General features: G+C 33.3%; 1 protein-coding gene across 20 annotated transcripts in view; it reads right to left on the reverse strand.

Moving 5' to 3' along the window:
- Tlk (Tousled-like kinase) overlaps positions 1 to 25,948 on the reverse strand; it is a 207,118-nt gene that overhangs the window by 57,225 nt on the left and 123,945 nt on the right. For 3 of the 20 annotated variants that reach the window (XM_076410056.1, XM_076410061.1, XM_076410057.1), the window contains one exon: positions 11,189 to 11,233. The exons of 13 other annotated variants lie outside the window; for them this stretch is intronic. In XM_076410056.1, coding sequence (XP_076266171.1) covers positions 11,189 to 11,233 — 45 coding nt within the window. Of the gene's footprint in view, positions 1 to 301; positions 422 to 11,188; positions 11,234 to 12,241; positions 12,351 to 23,289; positions 23,775 to 25,948 lie in introns of those variants that run through there. 4 more of the 20 variants (XM_076410067.1, XM_076410068.1, XM_076410069.1 and 1 more) reach the window with 4 other exon arrangements.

Here is a 25,948-nt window from a genome sequence, read left to right on the forward strand (position 1 = left end):
ATACATAAATTAAATTTAAAACTATTCTATAGGCCTAATATAACATTATCATCGATAAATATATTGAAACCTGACGAGTATGTTTTAACAGATATAGTGTAAGATTTGAAGCGATTCGGTCGACACAACGAATTCCACGCATATTAAAGCTTACAGGTCGTCCCAAACATCAAGTGCGTACACAGAACCAATAGACGAAAAAAAACCGTTCCCACGATATGACAACGTCGCGCTCAAATACACACAACGGAGTCTCCCGACCGTCGAGCAGGCGCATGCCCAATGACCTAAGTAGACTTACCAACTGATTACGAGCACCACGGAGTTGAACATTCTACTCATCGACTGAAACGAAACAAAAACCAGTTTCACGAAAACTATTTACGCGGCAGCGGCAGCAGCAACTTCACACAAACACACACACACACACACACACACACGCATCCACACAGAAACCGTCACCAATAACACAGGGAAAAAACAAAAGAGGATGACATTTTTCCGTCGGATTCGTCCGGCGACGTTGCCAGATCAAACGCGCGCACCCAACCTGACCCAATTACGTCACGAAATTCCTAATTTTTAATTCGCGGTTCGCGATGAAAAAAAAAAACGTATGGACGACGACCACGCCCGCGGAAAGCGGCGATTTCCCGAAGCTGCGTCTGCGGCTCGTCGCCCGCTCGACGGTCTTCACCTAACCCCCGAAACAAATGACTGTGGATATGGCGATTTGGTCTTTATACTAAACACGGACCGTCAAAGAAAATCAAGGAGGAGTTGGCGGGGCGCGAAGGGGGTTGCGGCCGGGGGAGTCGAGGGGAGGGGGTGTGCAATATTGATTATTCCAGATGTGTCTGCTGGTGCTGGCTGGCTGCGAGCGGAAGGGCGCACGTCAATTGCCCGCCGTTATTAAAAATGACTCAGCCGGTCGGGGCTCTTAATATTATTAATTCACATGGACGCTGCTTTCCACGAATTCGTTTCCGTTTGTTTGTTCGTTTCCACGGTTTCGTTGGTAAAAAGTAAACTCTTAACAAGTCAACACAGGTTTCGCAAACAATTGAGGAAACAACATACTATAGTCACAATAATGGAACAAACTGAAACAGCCGACAGGAAGAATTAACAATAGCCCTATAAAAACGAAAAATTTACGAAACATTAAGTTCATAATAGAATAAAATATAATATAAAATGATACAAAATTAGTACACATTTAATTAATGTAAATATAAATAAAATATATACATATTTATAACTAAGTAAATTTGCATGTAAAATTGCTCTTAAGACGTAAACGCAGGTTTCGTAAACACTCAAAGAAGTCATATAGAATTAGCGATAATGGAACAAACATAACTGAAACAGTCTACAGGAAGAATTACCAATAAATAAAAACGAAAAATGTACGAACATCAAGTTTATAATAGAATAAAACATAATTTAAAATGATAAAAACTTGCAGTGTGAAGTGAAGGTCAAGAGAAAAAGTTTACACAATAGCTCTATAAAAATGACAAAATTAAAAACATTTAAATCACTATAAGTTTTATTCTTGCAAATATATTTCATTTTATGACAGAATAAATTAGATTTTGAAATATTTATGGCAAAGCAAATTTGCTATAAAACACTGATTAGACAAATGTATAAATGAAAATAATTAGTAAAAGCAAACACAATTAAAAGGTCAATACTATTCCAATTCAACTAAGCAAATATAAATCAAATATTATTATACCAACATTGCAGATATAATATTAATTTAAAAGTTATTTAATGTTAGTAAATAGGATTGAATGGGTGAACTTATTGTAATATAAATGATAAATATAAAAACTGCATGGTGGTACGAATTAATAATAACTGTATAAAGTATTTCAGTTATATAGATTACAATATAAGATGAAAAATTAATATATTAAAATTTCAAGCCAAACGAAAGTAAACAGCTAAACTTGCTGCAATTGTACAACAAGCGAGTAACAGTATACTTGGACAAGGCATTAGATTAAAAGTTAACATCAAGATGCACATACAACACTAACAATGAATAATGCTATCATCTCAAGAAATTAACTGGATTTTCAATATAAGAAAATTATTGGTAAATTGAATGAAAAACTCAACTATCTATACATAATAAGTTGCTGTGGAATAAGTAAATTCAATGAGAGCTAGTTATGGGGATGTTCCAGAACCCAAACAATCCAAAGCCCTAGGACGTATCGTAGATGCAACCCTACATACTATAGGACTGTTATTCAGGAAATCAAAGAGACATGAAGAGGGCAGACTCAAAATAATAACCATTGACCTTCTAACATATTTAACAGAAAAAAAAAACAGCGGCGTTAATTAATAAATACATGAGCATTATTACTATATGGATTAAGTAACAACCGATGGGTTCTCCTAGATATATATCTAGTTATGGCAAAAATAAATTGTAGATTACCCGGCAATAACTAGTCATAATGTACTAATAATTTTAAAAAATAAATAAAAATTATAATAATTTTGATGCCAATTATACTGTACACTGTTTCAATCTAAATAATATATTTAAAAAAAACATGAATTCCTTGTTTAAAACAAATTTACATTAGATTAATTAATATTCATATTATATTATCAAGAAATTAATTACTCATACTAAATATTCACACGTTACTATACAACATACATTATCTTTTGTAGAATAAACTACAACAAAAAAAATAGATATCAAAAATAAATGTATAAAGGTATCTTAATTATCAACAATTTATAGAAATATATAAAAAAAAATCAAAATAATTTCCCTAAATTAAATAATAACGTAGGACGAATTAACTACCGGTCGTGCGGATCGGCGAAACGCCCGGACCAATTGACCGTGTCCTCGCCACGGCATCATTGCCGTTCGTCCCTGCCGGGAGAGATTTGGCGTCGACGTTGTTGTATTGTATGTGTCTGTGCGAGTTCGGTCGACCTTTAGTAGTCGGTTTTGCGAGAGCGCACTCCGAACGTATTCGGAACTGGAAGAGATCCGGATAATGGAAGGCACGGGCGGGCGGTGACCGACTGCACGGACGGTCGATTTAATAATAGCCGTTTAGTAGCGATCTGGCTTTTTGTGACCACCACCGTTGTATAAAAACGTTATATGGCTATATTTATATATTGTAGTCAATAAATCGTTGTTTATTTACTAAATATAACTATTATAAAAATACGCGACGATTAAGAAAAACGAAAGTAAAAACATCAGAGGCCGGCGAGCATGATCATTGACTATTTGAAAAATACCAGAAGGTGAATATGTGTTAAATATAGTCGGCTTGGAATTATTCCTGCCGGCTTATTTATAGATAAATCGAGTCCAAACACTACCGAAAATAACTATACAAATGTTAGTAATTATAGGTAGGAGTTTGGCTTAAAAATCGCACATTTTTTCAAGCGATATTTAAATGAATCTTGAAATTAGCATGAATGCTGAAATATATTTTCTTAGAGAAATATCAGTTAAAATATATTCTATATGATCAGTAAAATAAGTTGAAATTGACTAGGTCTTCGTTAGTGACTTATATCTTAAACTCAACTTCATTTTCTTCAGAAAAGAGTTAAAAAAGAGGAAAAGAAAAAGCTATTGCAATAAATTCAAGTAAATGTTAATTTCTATTTGGAGAAACAAACCAGTTAAAATCACCAGTAAAATTCGTTGATAGTTTTTGATGCGAACAATGGATGATGAAGAGATATACGATGAAGATGAAGAGAGATATGATATAGAGAATTATTAAATGAACTTAGAGAGATTATTAATTCAACATAGAAATGGTTAAAGAGAAGAAGATAATTAATATTAGAACTTGGTACCAATTTTCATTCTTTATGTTTACGAAGATATCCTAAACATTTTCTCTTGACTTTTGGAGCTTAAAATCACTGTCTCCAAGGTAAAATAAAGATCCAAACAATTATGTAAATAATAAAGCTCTTTATTCACTGTCAAGCTGATATGAGTCACACATAGCAGGTGTATTATTAGGACTGTTAATATCTAATTCTGTGACAGATAACAGGAAATAATAAGACCCCATTTATGATTCATAAAACAAAGCATTGAGTTATTTAAAGACCACATTTTTGAAAGCTCATTACTCAATATCAATTTATTTGATCAACTGAATACTGGTTTAAAAAAAATACGACTACACATAAACGATAGAAATAATTACCAATGAGTTTTATTTAGTCGCAAACCTTACATGGTATATTCGAGAGGATATCAAATAAAGATGTTACAATAGAAATACATGTCTATATCGAAGGCAATAAAATGTTTAGAAATGTTATTATACAAGAATAAATAAGCTCCGCTCAAAAAAGTTATTTAAGTTATATCAACTGGTTAGAATAAAACATCCCGATTCAGACCGATTTTCTGGGAAATGCATATTGTGAAAACCTGCATTAGCACGAACCACCGTCAGATGGTATTTGTACCGTTCACCACCGAGAATCTCGTTGCTTTGTTCTGAAAATCATTTTGACTCAGCTGTACATACCGATCAAGTGGCCGAGACAACTTTACTACAGTACCTCTAGACAGTTCCAAGATTCAGTATACGCATCTACCGATGCCACCGCCTATTTATAGAAACGAAGAAAACTACCTACACGTTCCATCCGTTGCATTCTTGTACGGGCGTTTGATTTTCGTTTGTAAAGTCATTCTGTTCGTACGAGTTTTGATCCCGACCATCTGCCCACAAAGCAGTCGTGCTACGATACCAAAACAATTAATTTTAATCTAAAATCCCTTTTTCTGGTAGAACCGGCAACACGGCGATGAATATCCATTCATAAATCGAAATACTTTTGTTTGGTGACGGTACTAAACAGTAGGGACGAAGCGAAACCACCACCGTGTTCGTATATCGTTTGTTTATGGATTTTTCAACGGGCATCAACAAAGTTTCGAGCTACCGCTGTAAATATACGCCGACTGAATGTTAAAACGAATTTATTTCGGTAGTAGCAAGTGCCACGTTGCCAAACGTGTCTTCCGCCGTGTAAATACTCCACGTTCAGATTACAGATAAGCCTATCTATCATAGAAACACAAACGGACGAATTTAAAATAAATCAGTCGTCCGGGGCATGACGGCGATTGTTCGTTCTCGCGAAGAATCCGGAAGTAATTATGTCGATCGCTGGTGACATTCTATTTAAAATGAGCACCAGTAGTGGAAGTATTAAAAATCCGAATATGTATTACGATTGATACCGGCAGAAATATATTGATTACGATCAAATTCGAACTGATGACGTCGGCCGGTGTTGCCAGATTGTGACAAAGGAAACTATGATTTATACACATAGTGAAAAATTATCGAATTTTGAAAATGTACGGTTGGTGTTAGGAATTTAAAAAATATCCCAAAACAGAGGTTATAACATTTTTGAAAAAGATATCGATATAGTTTCGGCATTCCTAGTCAATATAACGAACAAAATAACCATTAAATTAAATGGAAACGGTTCTACGACATCGTAGCGAACAAAACACAATAAACGCTCGCGTGCGACGTTGCCAAACGTCTTATTTTATCGTGACGTCACCGAAAAAAACCCAACTCGTACTTATCGATGTGGAAACAAAAAAAACAAATTCAACACAACAACTTACCGACAGAAACTTTGCACGATACCGTGTGGTCGTCCTTCCAGTGCGGGCCTCCGAAAATAGCCCGGACGGATTTCGGAACGGAATGGAATTATTTCCGACCGTATACAGCGCGTTGTACGAACCGAAGGACCCCTCCGATTTTTCGATCCCGATCGGGCTAAAAACGGAACAACCGCCTCGGTTTCTACATCGGATCGGAGCACAGGAAAACTGATGTCGTTTTTTTTTTCGTTTGGTCGGTGCACAAAACACAATGTAAACCCACGGCGGCCGTCGGTTGTCAGGTAGATGGCGGTGACGTCATCGATCTTTAAATATTTGCCGGTTTTCTTTCTCGCTCGGCGAGGATGCCATATACGCGACGAATATCCGGCGTTTCTGGCCCGAAGAACGATGGCGATGGAGTGCCTGGTCACAGGTACATGCGGTACCGATTCTTTTATGACACTATTTCGAATTTAAAGACTTTTAATTTTCCTACAACGATGAGAATAGGGCGCATGCGCTAATCTGTTCTGTCAAATCGTTAAAATACAACTGATAGGGACGTTGCTTTTCCTGTGGTAGTCCTTTGATACCCATAGGTGTATCAATGATTAATAGGTGTCTATTGTCTATAACAGAACACTTTTTCAATATAACATTTGTTAGTCACAAAATCCGGCGTTTCTAGCTCAAAGAACGATGGTGATTGAGTGCTCAGTGACAGGTATAGACGGATTTATCGACTTTTTATTTTCTTTCAACGATGAAAACTGGACACAGGCGCTGCTCTGTTCTGTCATATTATTTCGAATACAAGTGGCAGAGATATTACCTTTCCTGTCGTATTCCCGTAATACCTATATAGATAAATCTATTGATACAGATAATAATTGCCCATTGTCCATAACCAAATCACTCTTTCTATTTTACATTTCTCAGCTAACTACAAAAAAACTTACAATAACACTCAATATTATAAAATAAAAAAGAAATAACAAGAAATCTTCACTAAAAACGCATATGATCATAACACATGACTGTATAAAGCTCAAGCCTGATATTAAAGATAAAGTCCGCTTCTTTCTTAACCTTCCTAAATGACGCAGTAGTCCTAATCTTCAAACGACATGAAAATGCGTGAAAATTTAATGACAACCTGACGTTCTGTTAAAAAATTACAGTGGATTTAGTAAAATAACGGTCTAAAATCAAATTACGCTTCGAATAACATTGTCGCCCACCATACAGTCCAGAACTGAACATCTCCCCCACCCACAATGTAACTATCATCGTGTTAGGCAAAAAGCACAGCAAATCAGATACAAAATCAAATAACTGTACTGGTTAGTCGGAAAATACTTTTATCACTCAATTATGATGCCATTTAGACATACAGGGTGAAATTATGGGGTTGCACTAAAACATCAATCCGACTAGTAACCAACATTGCCAAAATAAAGTTCTTCCAATAACTGCCAATGTGTATCGCTGCATGATAACTTTGTAATTAAATGGATTTACGAAGTTATGCAAGATATCGCCCTAAAACATGAAATAAGGTTATCAAATCACAGAAACGATTGACGTAACGTAAACGTATTGATGCAAGTGCAACAGATCAAGTCATAAATAACTATTAAATTAAAATTGTCTTGGGCATATCTATTATAAGGTGTAATAAAAAGGCACCATAATAATGCTCCCACGAAATATATATTTCACTCAAACGACCAAGTGATTATTGAAGCTGAAGCCTATTTGAAAGCCAAATCATTCTACGAAGGAAGCATACAACAATAATCAGAGAAGCTTTGGTCTGAATCTTAATGAATCTGATTGAAGAGAATCTTGATGAACAACGTTGAATTTTGTCTAGAAATACTTCTGGAGTGATGTGTCATACCAGTAGTGATCTCTCAGCAAAAAAAAAATCACATATACGAAGCAACTGATGTACCTGAGAAATTGAACATCAAATTCAGAAAAATGCTATTCGGGCATAATTCATTAAAACCAAATTAGAACTGTATATTCGAATTCTGAAATCTAGATTTTTGTGGACAAACACAAAAGAAGAGATTAAAAAGTAAATTATTAACGCAAGAGTTACGCAAAGTGGTTTATAGTGATATGTCTTTACAGTGATAGTTTATCACACACGACAACAAAATAAGCACCTTAGTTCATATTAGAAATTGTTGTTATGCAGAGTTTTAGTACAATGTCCTGATACATACAGAAATTCTATATAAAAACATTATGTTTTTGGAGTACTATGATTCAATGAGACGCTTAAATTAGATATGAATTAATAACACTTTACTAAGTTTTTGAAACACTCAACATTATAATAAAAGTACTGAATAATAAACAACTTAATCTACATTTTAAATTACTGCTTTACTAGTAACTAAATCAGCTTCTCCAGAGTCTTAAGTATCGCATATTCGAAAAATCGTTAAAAAATATTAAATAAATAAATTTAAACAAGGTTATGATCACCATAAAATGCTCAACACATCTTAATTTTACTAGATATATGACCTAGCACATACGAGGTTGTTAACAATAGAATTTCTGTACTGTAATAAATCAATCAACCGCAAAAATAGAATATTCCTACTAATTACGTAGAAATATTTATCTAATGAGTAATAAATATCGCTCAATGCAAGTAATATATACGTCAATGTATGATATCTATTCTCCCTATACATCCAAGCATATACAGAGCTACCAACAGTCAAATGACCTTGAAATATTTTTAAAGTAAAACTTGTTAACCAATTCGAAGGAAAATAATTTTTGTTTCCATTATAGTCATCAAGTTCTCAGCATGTTTTCACCACTCCACAAGTATACACAATGATTCAACATGAAAAAGTCCGAAGAAAAGAAAACCTGACCTTCTCAAAGTTGCTGACTGTACAAACGAAGACTCATTATTGCTCATTATTAATGTCAACTATACAATCAAGAATTCGTGAATTCACAACATATTTCTCATAGAACATTCGAAGTAGTGTTGGGAACAATCGACTGAAATCGACTATCGACTGTTTAGTAATTGACTACTTTTTACTATCGACCGTTTCAGTCGTTTAATTTTAGTTACTATTTTCAGTTCTACTAGTTTCATTCGACTGATTTTTAACATTCTGGCCTTGTAGTCCTAGCCGCGACCTTCAGAGTAATGCGCCGAATTATATAGATTTATATGTAATATATGTGGTTTTATGTTTTTTGTAGTTTGCTGGTGAATAACTACATATTGTAAATTAATATAGCAGCACCTTGGAACGCTAGTTTTCGAAGGCAAAAAAATGAAATTGAAAATGATAAATAGTAACATACTGGCAGATTGACTGGCATAATAGGTATTACTCTGGACTGGTATAATAGGTAATACTTTTTTGATAAACTTTCACGATTTTTGTCCAAGCCTCTTGTTTGTCGAGACTTCTTTCCTAAAATCTTGAAAACTAAAATTAGGTTCCAAAGGTTTCAGAAATTACATCGATCCAAAAGATTTGAAGAATGTTTTACAGTAGCAGTTGTTAAATTTCTTTTAAAAACATTAGCCGTAAAGAGCTGAATAAAGTATATTAAATATTTGTGATAAATACATTTTCTGATAGGAAAACTCTACTTTAATATTCATTAATTTATTTTTTTGGCTATTAAGAAGAGCACCACACACCACAGTTTTTATTTGTTAACGAATGGACTATCTTAACAGAATTAGTTATCTGGTGAAAGATATCCCAACGATGTCTTTGATTATACCGTTAATAAGAGGACTGTAACAATCCATGAAATCAAAAAAATTACAAAATTGTCTATTAGATGTCATCAATAAAAGACTGGCAATTTTAGAAATGAATACGATATGCGGGAAATCCACATTTTTAGATCCTAGATTTAAAAAAGCAGGATTTGGTGTTGTAAATAATGCTGAGGCGATACAAAAATTTATCACAAAAGAGGTTTCTTCCATTCTAACTTCAAAAAATACAAATATAGTTCCACAACTCGAAATTCAAGAAAAAACTACTGACCAATGTATTGACATCTGGAGATATTTTGAGAAAAAATGGCTAGAATGAAAGAAGTAATTACTCCAAGTACTGCAGCAGCTTTACAGATTTAGCAATATTTGGAAATTTCATTTATTGGGCGTTTAGAAAACCCATTGGATTTTTGGCAAACCCATAAAACGAAACTATCTGAATTATATCAGTTACACGAAAAATATTCCTCTATACCCGCAATATTTGTCCCCTGGGACCGAGTTTTTTCAAAATCTGGGCAAATAATTAACGATCGAAGAAATCGCATCACGGGAGAAAAGTTGAACATGATAATATTCACAGTAATTTAAAAATATTTCGGTTCAAAAATAAATAAAACTTTTATTTAAAAAGGGCCTGGTAGTTATTGTACGATCATTTTTAGGTTCAACACAGATTAGATTTTTCAGTGATTAAGTATACGTTTACATTTTATTTAGTAGTTATGGTTATTGAAAATCTTTAGATTTTAGGTTGTGTTGAAGTTGCATTGTACTATTTATATTTATTATGCTGTTATTTAAAAATAGCAATTAATATATTAAAACACGATAAAACATTTGTGGTGTTATTATTCCATTCCTATTTACACGTCCCTAGAACATTCAGTATAAAAGTAGTCCTACTTCCTTTAAAATTATATTACTTATTACATGATAATAGAAATTAGTAATTTTATTTTCCTTTTTTTTAAAGTTATCACGTCAATCAATATATATACATCTCTGTCTCGCTTATACTACCATTGGAGAATATAAAGACATTTAAAATTAACCGCTCCAAGCATTCATCTTCGTCTGACATCGCGAATGAAAAACGTGAATGTGAAAAACAATCGACTCGTGCATTTGACTGAAAATAGTAATTTTATTGACTATCGACTGTTTTGCGACTATCGACTGTTTCGACTGTTTTCAGTCGATAGTTCCCAACGCTAATTCGAAGTCATCTCACTTCGAATGATGTATCATCCTTTTTCTGGGGTTATGTAATAAATTGGGTTGATCCAAAACTATCCACAAATATTTCTGGGTTAGGGAAGTTATTGTTGGGCTATGGTAACGCTAAAATGACATCTATACAGCTGTTAGTCGTTTGACAGATGCTTCCTGTTTGTGTTTAAGGGTCATACGCCATACGCCATAATAGTAAACAAAAATTAATCGTAAATGTCCTGTTTATTTCGCGGACTTGAATAAGTTCTGATGTATTAATTATTAATGGGTCCTTGTAAATTAATCTTCTACATGAACTATTATATTTACCGAGTTTTATTTTGCAGTAATATAATAAATAAACAGTAAATATTATAATTTTGTAACTTTGCAGTTGATAAGACGCGATATTTTATTATAAACCACGATATCATCTGTAAATAATTGTTTCACTATTCATATATGTGAATTTGTATTAGGAATCATTTTATGATAGGAGCCTACATACTTACGAGTTTCGGTTTCAGTTTAATGTGGAAGACCCATGGGTTACTTACCTATAAAAGAAAAATATAATTAGTATTCTATCAACTGTTATCTGCTCTAGGTTATATACAAAAATACATATAAAATATATTACGTAAAACAATACACATACGTCATGACGTAAAAAAAATATCATTTCCGACCTAACAATGAAAATACAGGTTATTGACGAAAAAATACATTTATTTCTAAAGATAATACCACTTTCAATTCAATAGTTTCGATGACTTAGTAAAAAACTGACCAATGTTTCTTAATTAATTTTAAAATTTTTCTTTAGTTTTTTGTAATAAATAAATAAATCAATCCGTTAAAGTCAAATATAACTGGCGCAGTCAGTAGAATGCCAAGGAGATCGTAAGGCTGTTCTCTTTTGAATTCATTCAATTAACCAGAATTATCTTATTTATCAGTAAAAGAAGTCGGTTGATATTCGATTGGTAATCGTTCTGCAGCTACTCGAAGAATATCTTGAAACAATAAAGTTGTGTTCGATTATGTTCTAACAAAGTTCGCTAGTCATGCATTATTCGAATTAGGAAACATGTTTTGAAAAACAAAACAGCCCTAATCCTTGGATTCCTGGTACGAGCATCGAAGTTCAAGATGAAAAAGCACCAAAGGCGGACCAGCCATGGACTAAGGAAGTTGGGAGTTCAAAACTCCAAAAACTTCTACAGAGGTTTTATCACATAAATTGGAAAAAAAACAATACAATTCAGAAAATTAACAAACGAACGTACGAAGCTGAGAGGCAATGCTCATAAATAATTTAACTACAACTGTAAGTTGTCGCAGGCTTCAATTTCAACTTTCAAATTTTAGCCTTATACAATTTGTATTATAACACCCATATATATGTGACAATAAGGGGACTTTCAATGATCTTCGCGATACGCATGGTATATATTTTCGTTCTAATTTTATAAAACACATACTAATTAATATATATCTTTACTCAATACAGATTTCTTCGTAAAATTTACAATCAGTTCAAAGTTTCTCCAGCATGTCTATACCTTTTTTAAAAAACGTCGCATTTGTCCTCAAAATAGGCATTGACCGTCGTTGATGATGTCATGTCTTCTTTTTAGCCAAACCTCTTTCTCTGGAGTCGCGTATTGAAGTCTGCGAACAAATAACAATCACTGGAGGTCAATTTTCAACATCAATTTAAGTTCATTCATTCAACATTTTCCGGAGAAATCACGCCAGATGAGAATCATTGGATGCCGTCGAAATCAGCACATCAATATACATACATTAAACCAAATTATGCTTGAAATAGTCATTCAAACTGCAGTAACTCAATCTATATGATACCTAACTTAGTATTAATTAGATAGAACATTTCTCGGTTCTGTACATCTTTTCCTATCTATTATACGTTATCAATATCGTAATGTTGTATTTGAACTGGGTGGATTCAAACATTTTCAGAACCTACAATAACAGATATCTGACGATTTTTATGTTATAAAAAATATGTTTTTTTTTATTAGCTTAATAATATAATTTTAAATCTCTTCATCTAATATGAATGAAACATTTCCCCGCCTACAATAACATTCAATACGAAAATACATGTATTTTTTTTGTGTGAAAACTTATTTCCTATTTATACATTGTTATGCTCTTAAATATAACGAAATACAATACATTTTTTTGAAGTACTAACATTTCAATGTAATATTTCCAAGATACGTTAAAAATTATACTTGTACATTGTACCAAAATGTTTATATTAAGCAAATATGAAAAGTTGACCATTGACAAACGCATTGATTACAAAGATTGCCTCCAAATCTATATTTTTGTCTTAGTTGTATTTCCTGGAAGATGTCGATATATGTTTGACTGTGATCATTCAGCTGCTTACAGTGCATATTGGTGGAGGCTCTTTTTTTAATAGGTAACTTATTACAGCTACAATGTATTCAAAAACAGTCGAGATGTTATGGAAGATCTACCTCTTTCAGGTTAGCAATCAATGGCTTCAACTGATCGTTAAAGTGAAGGAAATTGTGAATAAAAATTGTATTACTATTCTAATACATGTCGAAAAAGGAAACATTTGTAGCGGTCAACATGAATTTCTTCTCAAAAACCCAGAAAATAACATCGAACGACCATATGACGTGTCGGAGCAAAAACTGATATCAATTCTAGTTTTTGTTGGCATTAGTACATTTGGATATGGTATATCACAAAAGTTTCTGCTTTATTATATACTCAATATTATTTATTCATCGTTTATTAACATTCAACAATTAACTAAGTGCAGAGAATGTATGAATACAATAATACATGAATGTAATTGTAAAAAGCCTGTGAAGGTAGAAAGTATGTATTTTTACGTATTTCTAGATGTATCACAAAGCTTCGGTACAGAACATGTTAACGAAATTCAGATTCAAACATTTTCAGAACCTACAATAATAGATATCTGACGATTTTTATGTTATAAAAAATATGTTTTTTTTATTAGCTTAATAATATAATTTTAAATCTCTTCAACTAATATGAATGAAACATTTCCCTGCCTAAAATAACATTTAATACGAAAATACATGTATTTTTTTGTGTGAAAACTTATTTCCTATTTATACATTGTTATGCTCTTAAATATAACGAAATACAATACATTTTAGTGAAGTACAAAGATTTCAATGTAATATTTTCAAAATACGTTAACAATTATACTTGTATATTGTACCAAAATGTTTATATTAAGCAAATATGAAAAGTTGACCATTGACAAACGCATTGATTACAAAGATCGTCCCCAAAACTATATTATTGTCTTAGTTGTATTTCCTGGAAGATGTCGATATATGCTTGACTGTGATCGTTCAGCTGCTTACAGTGCATATCGGTGGAGGCTCTTTTTTTAATAGGTAACTATATATCAGACTACAGAGTATAGATAATTAACTTCTTGATATATCCATGATATACATACTTGATCTCTGAAAGTTTAATGACAAAAAAAACAGTTCTAATATATAAACGACTAGTTATTTGCGATTGAACCGAACCATTCCAAAATTCGACGAACTTTCAATCGAAACAACAACACCACACAAAAGACAGCGTAAAGATTACGTAAAATCGTAATTATGACCGAAAGTATGCGCAATGAGGGAACCTATTAGAAACACATTCCTCACGGCTAAAAATACCGTCGGATCGAATTTAGTGTGTTTTTTCCTTCGATATGCTTCGTTTGATATACTATCGAAGTTGAATTTTTTCAAGTGCTCAAGCCACTATCAATTATTCATAATACATTAATATCTGTTTACTGATAAAACGACACAGTAATATTATTAATTCCAAAAATATATGGTTGTTTCGTATAACTTGCTTCGTTTCATATTATTTACAATAATGTAAGTTATAATGAAAGTTGGTTGATAACGAAAAATTTGCTTATCGCTGGAAATTACGTCAAATACGTTACTACTGGTGCATTTTCGGAAAATATATCATATAACCATATAACACTGTACTAAAGAAAAAACCGATCATATGATTATAGATTAGATGAAGTGACGAATAAACTCATTATCCTTAAAGGTAAGCTTCTGAAGAAAACGCTTCAATCACAATGACGTCTTTGTGTGACGTGTTGGTTTCGTAACCACTCGACAGTTCTTACGTTTGTGGTGATTACAGTTAATTATTTTGAGTTACAATTATGCATTTTCTGTGTATCGATGGTGTGCACTTCCTTAATATAATAATACATCCTCAAACAGTTCAAATTGGTTGTTTATTAACATTCCAATGAAGAAGATATATGTGGTTAAACCTTGAAAAGGAGACCCAAAGATCTTGGTACAAATATTTCTTTACATAAGATCAAGAGTAATAATATTGTCGATCAAATTTGAGGTTAGATATCATGTGTTTTGATTACCGATATTGAGACACTGACTACGCTTTTGAGGACCTAATAACAATTCTTGTTTCAGTTACCAAATATGGAAAATTATATCTATATCATGTCATGGATGGGTTTAATTTTTAAGTACGAAAGCCTTCAAGAAGTATCTCTATTATGGTTAGATTACAAAAAGTGGTTTGATGAATCCTACTACACCAGGCTATACTTTGGATGTATCACATATTTACAGCCTGGTATGTTTCAAGTGTGTGACAACAGACAGAGGTTCCAAACAACACTTGCTGCAATACTCCAACAATTACGTGCGGATAGTGTACAACCACAAAGTTTTATCATTGAACCCAAGTGAAATAAAACAACATTTAACCATGTCTTAAATACAAATTCTTAAAAGTACTCGAAAAAGTTACTGTTTATAGCGAACTACAAATTCATGGTTTTTCCAGTTCTGGCATTAATTTTCATTTCCTAACTACATAAATCGTTCTCTTATATAACCTACAGAAGCTCTTGCTGACACTTCTATTTTATCTATAGGTGCTGGTAAACCCGTGTTACTCATTTAACCATGTAGGATTTCATTATTACAATGCTTTTTTTCATTTTCATTATTCCATCTACATCTCATGACAATGTGCGAAAAAATGAATTGTCCTTTACTGCGCTTTAAATATATGTTTCTAAGTTTACGTGTAATCGGCATTATAAATCATGATCAATATTAAAAACTCGTGCTTATTACAGCTACAATGTATTCAAAAACAGTCGAGATGTCATGGAAGATCTACCTCTTTCAGGTTAGCAATCAATGGCTTCAACTGATCGTTAAAGTGAAGGAAATTGCGAATAAAAATTGTATTACTATTGTAATACATGTCGAAAAAGGAAACATTTGTAGCGGTCAACATGAATTTCTTCTCAAAAACCCAGAAAATAACATCGAACGACCATATGATGTGTCGGAGCAAAAACTGATAGCAGTTCTAGTTTTTGTTGGCATTAGTACATTTGGATATGGTATATCACAAAAGTTTCTGCTTTATTATATACTCAATATTATTTATTCATCGTTTATTAACATTCAACAATTAACTAAGTGCAGAGAATGTATGAATACAATAATACATGAATGTAATTGTAAAAAGCCTGTGAAGGTAGAAAGTATGTATTTTTACGTATTTCTAGATGTATCACAAAGCTTCGGTACAGAACATGTTAACGAAATAACACATTGAACTATTAAAATCTTACGTTACAGCCAGAAAGTCTAAATCCAAACGAGAGGAAGCCTTGGGGTCAATTCTTAGGTTACTCTACAGATGTGATATACCACAAATGGAAAATATCACAGTGGCTATATTTGCTGATGATACTGCTTATAGCTGTCGGAGAACAGTGAAGAAGCCATACGAAAATTACAACAGGCAAGTGACCGAACTACAGGAAAAGTGAATATAAATAGTTGGACCCAAATCTCGAAAACAAAAAATAACGGTTATAACTATTGGATACCACCAGAACAGGACACAGACTCAAAAGAATCAAACCATTTGACCTATTAGTGTACTCAGATGTGCATTTAATAGAAAATCAGCAGTACAAACATTATTACACCAGATATTAAGATAGGGCCGATGGGTCCTCCTAGATATATTCTTAAATTTAAGACGAATTATAGGTTAATCAACAACGACTAGTAACAGTGTAAATATTAATTAATCTTAATCCAGTTTTTAAATAGTATTAACTCAAATAATACTAAATTAATACTACCAAAAAACTATATAATCTGTATATATTATTCAGGCATTAACTTGATATTGCATAGTGTCTCTTAAAAATTAAAACTTTCATTATAATAAAGGTTTAAATATTTTTATGTCTCTTTATGTGTTAAGTTTTTTTGACAATACTAATTAAGTAGTACCGGTCTGGTCCCAATAATATTCTATCGGCGTATATTATGTATATTAGCGAAGGTCATATACTAATTTGTATAGCCCAAGGCACCGTCTTGTCTTTTTATATAGGAATTTTGAACCGGTGATAACATACAGCATATTGAACGTCCAAAATTAGTTACGAATTCACTCACAATACAATAAAAAAATCAGGTTTCTCATATAGCACGGCGATGACGCGTCTAGACCATCATGATCGATAGACGAAGTTGTATTTATTTCCTTTTTTTATATTCGCGAGATTACACACACAATACAAAAAAAAACAATGGTAAATTACCAAATAAAAATTTGGAAAAAATCTTACGTAAATATTTGGTCATGGTATTAGCACAAGCATTAGTCGTATTGTTACTTAAGTTGGAACATGACGGAAGGCTGATTATGTCAGCGTTTGTCACAATTTGTATTTGAAAATAAATACAACAAATCTGGAAAGTTACTAGCTTATTGATTTGTTTTTCTACATCAATAGTAACACAGCTGATTCAAGAAAATTATATAAATGAGACTTTGTGGAAAAAAAAAACGGTTGTGGATATTAAAACTACAACCATTAGTTCGGTTGTCACTTTAGGAAGCTTTGAAAGCTGAATAGTACTAAACAACTTCAGGCATCTTACTATCAGAAAGGTTCCATTATCGATCCAAACATGTGCTTCCTATGAATGTGTAGCCTATCTATTGCTAGCCAACATAATAGTGAACCAATTTTTTATTTAAAAACTCATGGCATGAATATTTCAACTGCTATAAAGTATAACTATCTAGTATTATTTCCTCCTATTCCTAAGATCTCAGACTTAAACTTAATTAGTATTGGAATCACAGTTTTCATACATAACTACGTTAATTCAAAGGGTTTTTTGCCTGCAACCTCCAGATAACTATACTGTCCTAGTACTTCCACGTTTTTATGTTTAGTGCTCACGTTTAGGAATATCCTTAACAGATCTAATGTTCACAAACAATAGTACTGTATTTGCTCACACGAATGTTGAGACTTGTGAAGTTGAGAGAAGTGAAGGCAAAACCAAAGTATTAACAACATATGGACGACTTGTCACTACGAAATTAAACGACATCTGGTTTGACGTTGGAGTGGAAGCATATATTCAAAGATTTCAATGAAAGGAAGATCTTATGGATGGTCCAGTATCAATCTTAACAATGTATGGATCAAAATAGTAGAAAAAACGAAACCCATCTGAAGGAGACCTAATGGTTATGATAATCGACAATACGCAATATTATCAACACTCCAGTATTATAATTCCGAATAATTTAGTCCCTTTATCATCAATTATTATTTATTTGCATTGGCGTTTGATGAACATAATGTTGTATGTTTGTTATCGCAAGCAATTGACTCAAAATCAAAAATAGAAATGGATCCGTATCGGTACAACATCAACATACAAAGAGATAATGGAGATCATCGGTGGGTTATCGCAGATAAGATTCCATAAAAACAATGGCGGATAAAAAATAAACTGTTTCATCCTCTTATGTTTTCTAGGGCGGAGTCTAACACATTGGTATTTCATTGACGTAATATATATATTATTCAATTAATATTACATTCAATATAACGTAGTCAATATAACGAATACAAATATAGTCATGCTAAAGGCACTGTTATTAGGTTTTACTTTGTATTACACGTTATTTCGTTGAAATGGAACCAGGAATTTTCCGTGTTACTAAAAATTGCGCTAAAGTCGCCCATTTAATAGATAAACACTTTTTACGTATTAGTGAAATAATCCGGTGCCATATCAGAAGCTCATGATGCATATTAATCACATCAAAACGATGCATACTAAGTTACATACTAAAATTATTATTATTATAAAGAGTGTTACTACGACAATCTGATATAACAAAAGTGACTAGACCCAAAGGGTTGTATATATATACATACATACATACATACATACATACATACATACATACATATATATATATATATATATATATATATATATATATATATATATATATATATATATATATATGTGTGTGTGTGTGTGTGTGTGTGTGTGTGTGTGTGTGTATAGCCTATCCAAAGTAGCAGTGAACTCACGTCATCAAGATCTATAATGTATGCCTATTGCAGTTTGTAAATTCGTTTTAATACCAGGCAATATTTTTCTTCAGGAATAAAAGATCCGGTTAAAAAGAGATTTGAATATGTAACCGAATCAGCCTGCAAAAGTTCAGTTGTCAAATATCTGCTAAATTCTTCAAAACACTAGTTGGTGGTCTGATTAACCTGAAATTTCTTCTGCTAACAAAACTATTTTGTCTTCTGAATGGTTTCATTCTGTCTGCCCGTTCACAAAGAGCAACAAGAAGCATCACATGCGAGTAAGGTCTTTTGAAGAAACTTTACAGTAAAAAGGGAAATGAAATAAGCGCCTGTTATTTGAATTTCAGTAATTTAATATATACTATTATAATATTTATTTTTGAGATATAGAGATAATAATTAAAAAAAAACACTGATAAAAATACGGTTAATCACCTAAAACACATAACATTTAGGTAAATTGGTTTGCTTTATTGGTATGAAAAAGTAAGTGCTGCATTGACAAGTAATGTAATATGTTTTCAATTAAAAGTGAAAGGTTAATCACGGAATCAAGGACGTTAGGGGGGAGTCAGTGTTTCTCTTGGTTGATGATGGCCAACGACCTCGGTCTCCAACCTACGTCCAATCGCCATATAAGCCGATGTGTCTCCATTTTGAAAAATCGCGAAACTATATGAGTCGCGTCACGTGACTATAAGCCAACAACAGCACCAAACACAACAAACAGGAAAAATAGGTCGTAACTTTCGATTTTTATCTCGGCATATAATATGCGATGCTAAGCTGGTGGGCGCAAAAGTTGCAAAGCGAAATCGCACATCGCCAGCCTGATTCGATGGGTGTGGTTTATACCAGATATAACACAATACAATTAGCAGAGTATACGAAAAAAAAAAACGATAATAAAAAATATATCACACGAGGTCGAATTTCGAAAATATACAGCAAACAAAAACTCACTATTTATAATTAATATAAGGAATTCGATTCAGCTTAGTTAACTCAATGTACATTCTATTAGGCGTTTGCATGTAGTTTGGTTAATATAAAATCAGTGTATCAGCTTGAAGTATCTGCAAAATTTATTGGGCGATATCCCAGTTCAAAAGAACTTTTTAGACACCGTAGCCATAGATAACTCGTTTCAGACCTTTATATGCGATTGGAATGATCCAACAGGAAAGAAAATTGCTACCACACGAATCGACTGCCTTTTCGAACCCTTTCAACAATACAGTTTGCTAAAAAAGGTGAATTTTCTGTGGTGTATTGTAATTGGCGATTAAACGTGGATATATTACGAAATTCAATATAGAATAACCACTTAAAGTAGATTCACTAGTGCATTTTGTAGGATATAAAAGGGAGCTTTATTACGAACTCTTGAAATATAGTCAGCAGTTAAATGTAACCAAGCACATATCACCTATTGACCAGAAAATACCACTTGTTCAGTAAGCGACACAGAAGACCTTCAAATCACCTCTTGCATAGACAATGTCAAGTGATTTCTGAGTTCAGATAATAACCAGGAGTCCGATGGACCTAAATCAGGCGAATGTGCGGTGAAGAAGTAGCGGAAAGCCGAAAAAGTTTTTAGAAAGAGCATCATCGTGATGAGGAAACCAATAATTATAGGCCCATAAACTGACGTTTGACAGCAAAATATAAAAAACTGCGTGAAAACGTGCGTTGTTTTGTCCTGTCATTGTCTAACACCGCTTATAGTGTGCTACTATTAAGTAACATTCTTCAATATTATTAACACAGTCCTTAGTCTATTGGGTAAACAAGAATGAAAAAATACTGATAAGCTTTTTATCATGGCCGCGGTACGTGATGGTTGAATTATCTGTAGCGCGTATAAAAATAACTATGTTTGTTGGGTATTCTCTCGCTTTATTCAAAAATGTCCGCGCTAGCAAAGTACACAAATAAATCTGATTTAACCTTGATCCGAAACTCGGGATTATTACAACGAAAAATGTCCTACTTACCACCGGCACAAATGCATCTCATCTCGTAAAACTTGCAACTCAAAAATATACTTGACCAATAGAAGTAGCACGTTACACGTTGTCGCAGAATACTTATAGTCGTAAACACTCTCGAAACATTTTGTTGTTTTAATTATAAACCCATTTAAGGTCGTTAAAACTTTTACATGACGACGAATGAGATAATGAATTAAATTATCAATATAGGATGATAAAAATTCCAGAACGTAGAAGTATAGTTTATAGAGTCGTTATATATAACCTCCGTCTTTCAGTATTGTTAAAAATACAATCTAGATCACAAAATCAATATTATTGTATCACGGTGTATATAAGTGGTGTTTGAACCAGATTAGTTCCTGTCCTATCGCACTCTATACCCAGAGAACTCAGGAGAAAAGAAAATGTAATTTGTTCAAGTACACTTCGCTGATATAGAGTCAAAAAATTAGGTTATATAAGTAGACTTTACTTAATGACGACTTTAAGAGAACTAAAAGGGGAAGTCGAAAAATAATTAACAAAACTGATGAAACAAATCATTTATGTATGTTAAATTACTTAACTATGGATATATTATTATTTTATAAACAAAACATGCAGTATAAAATGCTAAATAAATAATATTGACATGTGACAAAATTAACACAAATATGGTTATAGAAACATTAAACAATACACTGAAACTCAATCGGTTATCAGCAGGAATATATGCCAACGATACAGTGCGAGTGCCACTCAACCTTGACACAACAAACACTTAAAAGACAAGAAGGAAAATCATTGTTGGCCCATCCACTGACAAAAAAAAACGACTCACACTCACAAATTCAGTTGTTTACGAAAACATAAAAAATATAGCTCAGTTTTTCGTTTATCTGAGAGTTGGAAGGCAATGAAAAACGTTGAACGTAACAATTCTGACCTAATGAAGTTGATTTTTCTTGTCATATCATCGTTCCTCATATCATCAAGACAGCTGTGAATGTCTACACCAACTTGGATATCTCCATTCATGGACTAGTCCGTGAATCAATCCATCGTCAACACCGACAAGTTTCAAAAATGATTTTGACATCCCAGCAGCTGGTTAATAATAATTAAATAAACTAATAAATAAGATGGTAATTAACCGATGATATAATTAAACATAAGCTTGTTTCCTATATAAAACTACACGAAAAGTGAATCTAAATGTATTTAAAGGTCTCCAACCATATGTTTAAACCAACAATCAAGACGAACCTAGGTCAATAATGTCTAAGTTGGTTCCTTATATATCCTTTAAGAAAAACTAATGGTATTATAACAAGAAAATTAAAGGTTACGATTATATTTAGAAGAAAACCGGCAGACAACACGTAAAATATCGACTTTATTCTATAATAACTTATTAACGTTGTTTCAAAATAACAGAGCTATTTTAGGAGTATTAATGGGATCCATTTATAATATTATGGTTTCAGTTGTTTTTTACTCACAGAGCTATAACGTCATAATCACGTTTCTCGCAACGGGAAACGGTAAATAACATAACAGATCCCGAATATTTTTCGGGAGTTTAACGCGAATAGTGTCAACATGTTTTACTCGATAAAATATCTCCGCCATTTTTAAAGATACTGTTAGAACACTCTTCACTATCATGATCGATGTACTTCGTAGCGCCCTTCTTGGAAGGACGAAGTATTATTCTGGGGATATATCTGGCTTTCGGTAAGAGGAAAATGAACAGCACTTACCTAGGTCAATAAAGTTTAAAATAGGCGCGTTCTGGTACCCTTCGGTTTTCAGTTAAATCGTAACGTAGATCGAACGTTGTTCCGAATAAAAGACAGACATAATTTCACGATAAAATCTCGAGTATATTATATGATATTATAGAGTGAAAGGTGGATATTACTTTTAGAATAAGCTGCGGACAGATGGTATGTACGATATTACCGTGCTCGATGAAATAATTGAAATCAAAACGAAAATTCCCGATATTTTTAACTAGCATAGTAGCGTTTTATTTATGCACGTCCGGTTAGTGTAGTGATATGTGAACGATCGATTGTCGTAGCAAATCCGTGTGGAATTGAGTTGAAAAAAAATTACTCACCATACAAATCTTCAACATTTTCATGAAGATTCCTATGACCTGTGACCTAGATCGTTTACGGTATTACGTATTCCTAACAATAAAAATAGAGCAACTGGCGCGTGCGCACGACACACCAGCCGAGATGTCGGAGTAGGAACTGGTCAGTTTTCCCGTCCGAAGTTCCGTGCGAATCTGGAAGGTTACGGGAGCGATCCCGGGGTCCCGATCGAGGAAGAACGACGATCCCGCTCAGGACCGAGTAACGGTGGGCGTCTCGAGATCCTATCCTCTCCTAGCGCACACACGTAAACATTCCCCGATCATCAACAGGACGAGCCGAGAAAAAAGCACGGCGACGGGACGAGGAGAACGACTGTCGAGCGGCCCCGAACAAGATGGCGTCATCGGGCATCGGAATCGTCGAAACGCAACGGGTACATATACACACGCACGTACGGAGAGACGGCCGGGCACACCGACACCGGAAAGGGGCTAAGAAAACTGAATTATCGAGTCGTACGGACGGGCGAACGCCGCAGACACGACGAAAGGCGAAAACTCCGAACAGCTGGTCGTTGAGATAATCGGGTAGCGACGGATGGCAGCGGGCGCTGTTGCCGGCTCTTTTCACGGTTAATGGAATATATAAATAAACTGTAATGGTGTGTGCGGCTGCGATGATGATGATGGTATTGTTGTGCGACGGGGCATTTTTCGTTTTGCCGATCTCGCCGATTAAAGGCGATCAAACAATATGGCGACACTCTCGGCCGATCGCCTTTGATTTACGTAGTTTTTACTGCGATTTTATGGCCGTTTCGATATCGGAAAATTTAATGGTTTTTTTAATATTAAACTGCGATAATATACCTAAAATGTTAAATGAATAACGCTAAAATATGAAAATATCCAGTTTCTTTTGGTTTAAATAATATTTAGAAAAGGACGTGGCCTAGGTCAACATTAAAAAAAATATATACATAATAAATGAAAACTACCAAAATCTTCTCACTAAACTTTTTAAACCGTTAATAAAATAGTATTAGACGGTGGTATATTATGTGATATTAAAACCTTGTTGTCTTACACAGATGAAACTAAACTGATGTTGTAGGAAGGCCGGAAAAATATCGATAGTTATAAAATAAAGCACCGAACTTTAAATTTCAAACTTCTTCTGTAATTTTACTTTTGATAGACAATATTGAACTTCTATACTGAATAATAAAAACATAATATTGCCTACAGTATTATTTTGAACACTTATAGCAACATTGTGATAATATACCTAACATTTTAAACGAATAATGCTAAATTATGAAAATATATATTCCTCTTGCTCAATTAACATTAAGAAAAGGACGTGATTTAGGTCAACACTTAGAAAAAATATAATATAACATAAAATAAACGAAAACTACCAAAACACGTACCTACTAAACCTGGATTGTATATGATTCAGATGCAAAGCCGAACTTAAGCTTCAAAAAAAAAAGGTTTTAGGTGTGTAGAACACAGTTAAAACAATAAAAATATGTGGAATTTTGCTTCCTCATTTTTGTACTTTTGTTTTGTATAAATAGATCATAGATGTCATGATTTTTTAAATAGTTATAAATAACTTTCAAATTATTGTCTCGGGAGAAATTTACTGTTGATCCTGTTTCTTATAATTAATATATTATATTTAGAACATTATATAGATACAAATTTTTGCGAAGAATCTCTACTATTATGAAGAGTCCTTCGGCGGAAGAATATCGTTTTCTTGTGGAATTGTATGGGGAGCCATGCTCTATCACAAATTAGTTATGCAAACAGGTTTCAACGCTTTATGACACATGGTCTGAAAAGTCCCGGGCGTAACAAAGAAAACGTGTTTTTGTTCTTCAAAATTGGCTTTATTCATCAACGTAATTTTTATCAACAGCCATACAATGATTCCAGAGCCGTTCTAACACTACAATGCCACTTTTCTAGAACGATTTATCTTTTGCCTCAAAATAGGCCTGTCATCAGTTGCTGTCTATTTAGATGACGATCGTTTTGATTCCGGAGTAAAGTGATGCATCCATTGTCATATATCGATACAAAAATGCTGGTTTATTACGTTTAAATATAGCCAAACACTGATCAGGATTATCAACACGTTCTTGTTTTTGGCCAACAGTGAGCAAATGCGGCACCCACTTTGAACAGAGGTTTCTCATAGTCAAATACTCATACAATATAATATCAACAAGTTCTTTTGATATCTTTATGATGCTGCTACCTCACGCAACTCCACTTTTCGATCATTTAAAATGACTTTGTGGATTTTTTATGTTAGTCATAGTAACTCATTTGGACGTCCTCTACGTTCTGCATCATCGGTGTCTCTACAACCACTTTAGAAGTCAACAAACCAACGTTTTATTGTTGATTCTGATGGAGCGAAGTCCTATAGCACTTTTCAAACAAAAGCACATAAAGAAACAGTATAAAATTAAAACACAACATTGTTTTTGATCCACTGTTTTGAAAATAGCAAAAGTAGTGTCACTCTTAGTAGAATAACTAACAAACTTATGAGTAGAATACCATGCAATTTTAACAGCTCTCTTTTGAAGGTTAGTACTAACTGAAAAAGCAATTAAACTAGCGCCATCTATGGGTCCCGGATTTTTTAGCCCATGTG

Source organism: Rhynchophorus ferrugineus, unplaced genomic scaffold, assembly GCF_030347505.1.
Source record: "Rhynchophorus ferrugineus isolate W39M unplaced genomic scaffold, kcgeb_rfMv2 rfM7, whole genome shotgun sequence".
Lineage (NCBI taxonomy): Eukaryota > Metazoa > Arthropoda > Insecta > Coleoptera > Curculionidae > Rhynchophorus > Rhynchophorus ferrugineus.